Source organism: Myodes glareolus, chromosome 8 (genome assembly GCF_982192425.1).
Source record: "Myodes glareolus chromosome 8, mMyoGla1.1, whole genome shotgun sequence".
Classification (NCBI taxonomy): Eukaryota; Metazoa; Chordata; class Mammalia; order Rodentia; family Cricetidae; genus Myodes; species Myodes glareolus.
This window is the reverse complement of record NC_142033.1, coordinates 19,074,784-19,083,856: the sequence shown is the minus strand read 5'-3', so window position 1 is coordinate 19,083,856 and position 9,073 is coordinate 19,074,784. Positions and strand designations below refer to the sequence as shown.

The window sequence follows — 9,073 nt, the reverse complement described above, 5'->3', positions numbered from 1 at the left end:
GTCAGTCAGAGGCTAACAGTGATATGGCCACATCATCTACCACTAAATGAGCTTTATGGTCAAGCAAACAATTTGCTCCATAAATACCTACATTAAGAGATAGTCATGCAGATAACTCTTATTTTGAACCATAAAATGTAATAGAGAGAAACTGACTCAGCAAACACGTGGTTCTGACAGTGCCATCTGATGAACTTTGCTATGCCTTTATTTTTGTCATGAAATTTTAAGCAAGGAGTCTTTTCTAAAGCTAAGTATTACAACTCATCATGCAGGTATACCATCTGAAAATGAAAATTATAATTCTTCTTGGACTCCTAGGAGCTACATCATCAGCCCCGGTAAGTGGAGCATAGTGCTCTTGATATCATCATACAACCCTTTGCAATTTCCTTTCTTCACCATTTTCTTTCTTCTTTTTTTAGCTTGTCTCACATCGCCTATTGTCTGCTAGCAACAGTCACGAGGTTAGTTTAAGTAATTAAGCCATTCTCCTGTGTTCTCTAAGTGCAAACACAATGGAAAGGGATAAAAGCCTGCATCCAGGCCACTGGGTCTTAGACATCTCCAAACATATTTCCAAGCTGTAAGGTTGTTTTGTCTACCGGGTGGCTTTTAAAGAGTTGTTTTGTCTTCCTTGTGTAATCTTGCGCTCTCCAAACACAGTATCATCTGTTCACTTTGTTCCAGTAGTACTAATGTGGGTATTAAATACAGACGTATAAACATAAACACCCTTATTTTATTACAAATAACACTAACACACATTGCTCATCTGCCATAAAACTCCACTGAAAACTTGTCTTTTGTACACAGCGTTTCTGATCTGACACCACATATAATTAAATGAAAATTTCCCTTCAATAAGAAAAACTTTTAGCTGGTAAAACTGTGCAGTGTCATTCATAGTAGGGGCAGCATTGCTACACTCGGACCTTGTCTTCAACTCGAACCTCTAATCACTGTGGTTTAATGCAGTCATAGTAGAGAAATGTGTCACTTCACAGCTGAAGCCGTCAACAAGCCCTGGCTTGTGCTCTCTCTGTAGAAGACGTTTCAGAATGCATAATCATCTCATTTTCCTGTTGTCTCACCTTTTCTAGTTACTCCTCAATCTGAATAATGGTCAACTTTTGCCACTGGGATTTCAGGTACTGCGATGTAAATACACAGTTCAGAGGGAATGTGTTTCTGATGAGCGTGGCCTATGGTGTGGAATGAGAACAAAATGCATCCATTTATATTGCTAAGAATTTTATATGTGCCTGGCACTAATTCTGATGACTTTTGAGATAGCTAACCATTTTAAACAAAGCCGTATCTAGCCAACCTAAAGGAATAGTAAAGAAAAAATTTGATTTCAGTCAGATTTATGCAGAAACTTGTGTTCTTTTTTCAACTCCTTGCATTTCACAATTCTCATGACAATTGAAACCCTCTAATTTGTGAGGTTAGTTTATAAGCAACTGAGATGTCTTCTCATAAAACTTAAAATATATAAATTGTCTACATTTTTATTTTTATTACTCAGGCTTGATTTCAAGTTTTTAATACAAGAGAGTAATGTTTCTTTCTATCTTTGTTTTTCACAGGGTGCATTTAACCCCTGGATTTCTCCCTTCCCTGGGATTCTGCAGCAGCAGCAGCAGCAGCAGCAGCAGCAGCAGCAAGCTCAGGTCCCAGGAGGCCTACAGTTCCCCCTCACAACACTAGAGAGCTTTGCTGGATTATTCCCAAATCAGATACCTTTCTCAGGACAGTTTGGGATTACCCAAGTAGGCCAGGCTGGCCCACCAGAACTCTCACAGCAGCAGACCCCACAGGGTGCTAACCTTGTAAGTCGGAACTTCTCCCATTCTGCTGCCATAAGACAGTACATAAAGTAGTATGACAAGAGTCTTATTATGACTTATGTATCCTATGCTGTTTCAATCACCATGAAAAGCATCTCTTTATATTTTCTAATTTTAAATATAAAAATAACATTAAAATCTATTGCCCTGGATTAAAGTCAGTAATCAGGAGTATGTAGATGTGTAATTTGCATGAATAATAACTCGGGTAGAAGATAAAACATTAGTGGATATTGCTAATGCAAATGATACATGGAAAGCTAGCTCTAGGAAAAGCAAATCAAGAATTTTAAGTAACAAGTCGAGCATGATTTGTTTACATGATTTTCTGGGTTTGTTTGTTTTTTCCAGATGTCCTATGTGGTTCCCTTCAAAGTGCCTCAGGATCAAACACAGGTGAGTGGACAGAATCACATGACTAACACAGATGTGACTCCCTGTGCTCTCCACAGCACTACCTCTTGCTCCCCTGGGTCTTCAGCATCAGGGCTTTCTCCCCTGTGAACCACCCATCACTGGCTAGAGGCACCATCACTGACCTCTAGACATCTACTGATGCTGGGTTTACTTGATTCTGTAAGAACAGGAGCCAAATAGGCTCTCTGGGACCCTTGCATACCTACGATATCACTATGCAGAGGGAAAGAGTTCAGTAAGGTCAGGACATGTCTTCTCTGTTTTTAAGTGCCGACACCAGGGAACAATCCCAGGATCTGACTCTGTACCTTCTCAAACTTTGTTTCAGAGAATCTTGAATTTATATCTGATATGTAGATATAAATAATACACATTATAGTGATCATATTTTTATTGCAAAATAACACTAACATACATTATTCATCTCTTATAAAACTCCACTGGAAACATCCCACACTGTTGAATGCAGTGCTTATGATTTGAGTCACATTATAATTAAGTGAAAATTTTCCTTCAATAATAAAAAATTAATTTTATACTAACTAACAAATTTGTTATGTTAATACAGAAAGTCCTGTTAATACTAGCCTCGCTAATCATATAATACCTCAGATTCAAAGATAGGGCTACATATAAATCACTATTCACATGAAGACTATTACTTGCTCAAACAAAGTTACACTGTTTGTCTCTAAGTGTAAATATGCAATTAAGTTTCACTCCCACCACTATTACATAATAACACAATTCTAGACATTATCTCATTGTATATCGTAAGTATGTAGAGAGTCAGATATGTGACAAACACGATTACTTCATTTCAAGGACCGGGAAACATAGTTTTAACGAGATTAAGTATCTTATCCCAATGAACTAAATACCTGAATTAGAAGTCAGTCCTCTTCCCCCTTTTTAACCACTAATCCAGTTCTCTACACTGGCTTTACATCAAAAGCTTAGTGGGCAATTTTGAAAATTACAAACACCAAACCTCACCTTAGGCGCTAGGTATCACTTACTTGGCCAGACAAATATTATTGGGTTTCTGAATGTTTAATGGGTGATTTTTACTCTTGTCAAGGATAAAAACCTATTATGCAAATTGTATTTATTTCAGAAACATGGTTGCAATTATCTTCAAATGTTATAGCTACTGTAATCATCTGATGATGCAAAACATAACACAGCATTAAACAATGTATCCATGTACCATGCTCCTTATTTTCCACAGGTTCTTTATGTACATGCACATAGACATAACTAGAATCCCAACAGATGGCAACATTGGATGCTTTTATTTGTTTTATCACTTCCTAGGTTTCCCTAATATTCTAAAATTCACAAAGATTATTCTTTAAATGCACTTAGATTTATTACATCTGTGAGTGTTTTGCCTATGTGTATGTATGTGCACAACAGGCAAGTAGCGCCTCAAGAAGTCAGAAGAGGGAATTGAATGCCTTAGAACTGGAGTTAACTGGTGGTTGTGAGCCACCATGTGTGTGCTGGCAAGGAAACCCAGGTCGTCTACTGGAGGAACACATGCTTTTAATCCTGATCCTCTTGATTGTCCAAGAATTATTGTAATAAAATGAAAATTATTAAGAATTTAATTTAATTTCCTTTGCGTTCACTAGGCAGAACTTCTAATATCATGTTCTGTAGAATTAAAATTCTCAAGATTATAGGAAAAATACTGCATAGACTATCTCTCCTTAGAGGCTTGCATACTAACCTATATATAACATTTTTAAGATACTATTTGCTAAAAGAACACACGTTTCATTTACTTAGTTGAATCCTAAGTTCTTTAAGTATGTAACCCTAAAAATGAAGTCCAGTATCACTTCGGGTACAAGTTGTTTCTAAATTTGGCAACACTGTAAAAGTGTTATGCACAGTTCAGCTTTTGCTTGAGATGGTAGTTCACACCTATAATACCAGGTTAAAGGTATTTCTGATATTAAGAGAGTGAGAAATATTATTCATCCTGATCTGATGAAACCTCCTGTGTACTTCTATGTTTACACAATAGATGTTTGGGTACTATCCAGTTTACATGTTTCTGCCCTGGGAGCAACTTCAACAAGCGGTCACATCATCTCCTCAGCAAACAGGCCCGCAGCTATTTGAGGAGCAGGTACTATGTGGGTTTGGTTTTAATCTGATTAGTTCAATTTTGGAAAAAGTTAAGTATCCTGAGAAAAGAATAATTGAGGATGGTTAGTGCAATCACTTGACCTCACAGAATAGGACAGGGTGTCTCTCCTAGAAGCAAACTCTAGACTAATGTGGCAACACACTAAGCCTATAATCTCAATGAATGAAGTCAGTAAATGGCTCTAATAAAACCAGGTTCAAAACTGATTTTTTTTTCTGAATTGGATTTTTCTCACATTTAGAACCTACAAGTACTCATCATGTATATATATATATATATATATATATATATATATATATATATATACCTAATAAATATGCTTATTATGAAAACACTAAAATATGAAAGATTGCAAAGTAAAATACTTGTAGTCACTAGAACTTGAAATACAAATTGATAACCATATATTCAATTTTCTAAGCTTAAAGCAAATTTTGAGAATTTAAATTCACGTCTCTTATGATATGTGTTAAAAGATGTCTTAACATTTAATAATGATTTTTGGAAACTAAAATATGTAGACTTTCAAAAAACAATTAATGTAAAATGCATATAATTTTAAGAGGTCATTTTTTAGAAATTTATGACAAAAATTGTCACAATAAATCTAATACCTTTTTCAAAATTCTGACAGATACCATTCTATAATCAATTTGGATACATATCACAACAAGCAGAACCTGTGAGTAAATGCATAATTTTAATATCTAAAAATATATTTGGAACTACTTGTTTCTCTATTAAACACGTTTGTCTTTCAAATAAAAAGCACCAAGAACACACTTCTAGATGGGTGAAATCAGAATTACTTATACATTGTTGTGCGAGCACACATAAGAAACCATAGAAAGATTTCTTATGTGCACTTGCATGGACTTACAGAACTTGCATTGGATGGTTTTGGATGGAAAATATGCAAGTATTAGTCAGTCCTTGAAAGGGAGTGCTCAGGAGTAGGGGTGTTCTCTGAGTGTCTTAGGGATCAGATAGAAGGTAAAAGAACAAGTCTGAGACTGTGTCTGGGGAGCAAGTCACTAGTAGTAACCAGGATGTGAGGATACTTGTACTTGGTCGCTTACACATCTCTTTCCATGACACTAGAAAAAATACCATATTCCAAGCTTCATCACATTCAGACACAACATTCCCTGTGGTTGATGCTTTACAGACTTCCACACCTGAAGCACAACCGAGTATCTGTTCTCTCCTGCCTACAGTGGCCTTTCTCTTTCTCAAATCTAAACTCGTAAGAAGTTGAAGTGTGCTGAAGTGCTTTGGTTGGCAAATGTATGTTGATGCATCACTGATTTAGACCTCTTTACCTTTCTGCTTCTTCAGGATGTACAAGGAGGACAGCAGCATTTAGCTGTCGACGCCTTTGTAGGCACAGCTCCAGAAACTCCTGGGATGGTAAGATTCCTCACACAACCTTGGGTAACTGGAAATTGACAAGTGAGAACAAGTTCCTTCAGTAGTATTCATTTACTGCAAACACTGTGTCTAAGTTAGGGTGAAGAGACACCATGACCACAGCAACGCTTATAAGGAAAATGTTAAATTGGGGTGGCTCACATACTGTTTCTGATGTTCAGTTCATTATAATGTGGGGTGCATGGCGGCGTGCAGGCACACATGGTGCTGGGTATGTCTTGATCAGAAAGCAATATGGAGTAGATGCAGACAATGGGAAGTATCTTGACCATAGAAATCCTCAAAACCTGCCCCCACAATGGCACACTTCCTCCAATCAGGCCAAGCTTACTTCAACGAAGCCTCACTTCGTGATAGTGCCACTCCTACCAGTTTATAGGGAGAAATAACATTCAACTACCACATACTGTTACACTTATATCAACAATTATTGATCTTCCACCTGTAATTTTTGTTAGTCAAAATCTAAATCATTCAATTCCGCAACTATTTACTGAGAAACTTCTTCCGGGAACTCTTCTGTGCGCTTTATTTAAAAGCTGGGGCACTATTGGCAGATGACATCTTGGGGAGGAAAAGTTCCTTTTCTTTGGTGGTGGAGTCACTATTGGCTAACTCATGCATTAATGGACGAACCACATCAATGTGTTTAATACCATTACTAATTGGATGCAGTGGGGTATGTTAATAAAAAAAAGTGGAGGAGGAGCAGGAAGAGAGGTAGGAGAAAAAGGAGAAGGACCAGAAGTTAAGAGAGAGATGTGCTAGGAAACTCCAAAAAAGGTAGAAGGGAAAATGTGGGGTGGATATAATCATAACATCTGCATACATGTAGTGGCATTTCATCTGTATTTTAATAAACAAAGCTTGCCTGAAGATCAGAGAGTAAAACAGCCCCACTGGTCAGCCTTACAGACCAGGCAGTGGTGACACACACCTTTAATCCCAGCAGCTACACTAGCTGCCATAGAAACCGGGTGGTGCACGCCTTTAATCCCAGTGGCATACACCTTTAGTACCAGAACTAGAGAGGATTATAAAATGATAGGAGACAGTTCTCAGTCTCATTCTGATATTCCCTGAGGCAGGATCATTGTTTTAGACCTAGGTAGAGGTAAGAGCCAGTGGCTGACTGCTTTGCTTTTCAGATCTTCAGGTTGAACCCCAATTTCTATCTCTGGATTTTTATTAGTCATACTTCACATACATGTATGATTTTCTCAAAGAATAAATTTAAAAGTAGCTATCAATATACAACCATGTTTGCGAAATATAATCACAACCTTCCTAAGATAGTTTATGGGCTATAAAACTAATAAGACACGTATTGTTTAATGTGATGCCTATTTGTGCCCCTCAACCCTTTAACTTCACAGTCTTCCAAGTTTTAAGGGTCTACTTGGAGGTGTAACCACTTTGTCCTGTTCTTGATCTTACAGCCCACAGAAGGGGGTCCACTGTATTCACAAAGAGAACCAGTCGGCTTTAAACATGACAATGCAGGAGTTTTCATGCCTTCAACTTCCCCAAAACCAAGCAGCAAGAATGTTTTCACTCCTGCGATAGACCCAACTATTGCTCCAGTACTTCCAGAACAGAAGGTAGAGTGGCCAAAGATTCATTTTATGGAAAAAATTGTTCTCTATGGTCTAAGTGAGAAATTAATTTATAAAATCAGACATCATAATAAAAGTACAAGTAAGTAATAATACATTGCCATAATATAAAATAAAATATATATGAAATATATGAATAAAAACAGCCAACAATTATTATTTTAAATCAATTTTTCAGGGTGTAACTTGATTTTAATTGTAATACGAGCTTCTTGTGAATGTTCTTTCTCACTAGGTCAAGACTGTTAACCTAAGAGAACCATAAGACATTGTCTTAATCACTCAGAAATTTTGGTAGGTATTTTTTTTACCAAATTATAGCTTAAATGCCCTGACAATTTTTAACAAAAAATCATTTAAAAATTAACAAAGAATTCTTAGCATAAAGATTATGGAAAAACAAGCTAGTGTTTAAATCTGCCTATAAAGACCACACCAGTTATGAGATTTGCCTAAATTCTAAACATCAAAATTAACTTCTTAAAGTCATATCTGCCTATACTATAAACTTGATATGAGTCACATAAATACTGAGCATATTGTTTCTATATAAAAGAAATCACATGTTCTCTACATAGTAAGTCCACCCAAGATATCTTTTCACTTTGTAAACTAAATACTGTGATAATGTTAATATCTCCTTGTTTTAAATAAAGTATAGTAAAATAATAAAAGAATCGTATAATGACAGAGCAATTTCAAAATTAATTCATTATATCCTAAATATAACCATGGTTAGATATTTATCTAAATGAACTTGGTTGGCTACTGAGGGTACATTATTCATTTATTAGAAAAGCATCCTTGAAGTTATACTACTAACAAAAACATACATAGAAAGGAATGTAAAGTCATTTAATAAACAAACTAAAAGACAAGGTGTTTCAAATTTCTCATGAGCTCATTCAAATTCTTCTGAAAGAAGCAACATTGAGCAGTCTGCAATAGAAAAGGGCCTTTAGGAACACAGTCCCTTCCTCTCTAGAAAAGTACCTCACTGATGCGCTATTTGTATCATGCAAATCAATTCAAGCTACTGTTTCAGAACAGTGTGAGCTTTGGTCAGTGTAAACGTCCGGTGAGATGTTTTTTTTTCTTTTACAAATGATTTCTAAAATAGCTGCACAACTTTATTCAAAGGAACCCACTAATACTGAAACTCTGTTCTTTTTTACTTTCAGGGAGAAGAAGCGATGGTACCTTCGCTGTCTTCTAGATCATTTTCCTCTTCTATACTAATAGATATTTGTTTAATGGTATAAAACCTCTTCACTAGTCTCCTCATTTTCTTTACTTAATATACTCTTCATGTCACAAAAATTAATACATCATGTAATAAGTCCTACCTTTACAAGGCTATTTTTCCCAAAGATTCTGTAATTATGATTATATAATCTAGAAAATAACAATACTAAAAATAAAGCTCATAATAGCAAATTAATTTGATAACTGTATTAATAAAGGATGTCTCTAAAATTGTGCCATTCAAGAGAATAAATATGTACTTTCAACAGATTTATGATGACTGTGGTAATTGAGACTGAGATAAACTATGAGTCTACCTTTCTTATATCAACATCTAATTGTTTTTCCAA

At 35.9% G+C, this 9,073-nt stretch overlaps 1 protein-coding gene across 1 annotated transcript; it reads left to right on the top strand.

The window, feature by feature from the left end:
• The first annotated feature begins 290 nt into the window (after positions 1–290).
• Positions 291–7,743, top strand: Odam (odontogenic, ameloblast associated). Its single transcript, XM_048427962.3, has 10 exons — positions 291–341; positions 426–467; positions 1,104–1,151; positions 1,593–1,835; positions 2,205–2,249; positions 4,306–4,410; positions 5,066–5,113; positions 5,770–5,841; positions 7,302–7,463; positions 7,714–7,743. The coding sequence occupies exons 1-10, from the start codon at positions 291–293 to the stop codon at positions 7,741–7,743; spliced, it is 846 nt and encodes a 281-aa protein (XP_048283919.3).
• The last annotated feature ends 1,330 nt before the right edge of the window (positions 7,744–9,073 follow it).

Bases quoted from the DNA above. Each gene is read 5' to 3' on its own strand.
- Odam (XM_048427962.3), top strand. From the start codon at position 291: ATGAAAATTATAATTCTTCTTGGACTCCTAGGAGCTACATCATCAGCC. The intron at 1,836-2,204 runs GTAAGTCGGAAC...TGTTTTTTCCAG, and splicing joins CCCCACAGGGTGCTAACCTT to ATGTCCTATGTGGTTCCCTT. The intron at 7,464-7,713 runs GTAGAGTGGCCA...CTTTCTCACTAG, and splicing joins CAGTACTTCCAGAACAGAAG to GTCAAGACTGTTAACCTAAG.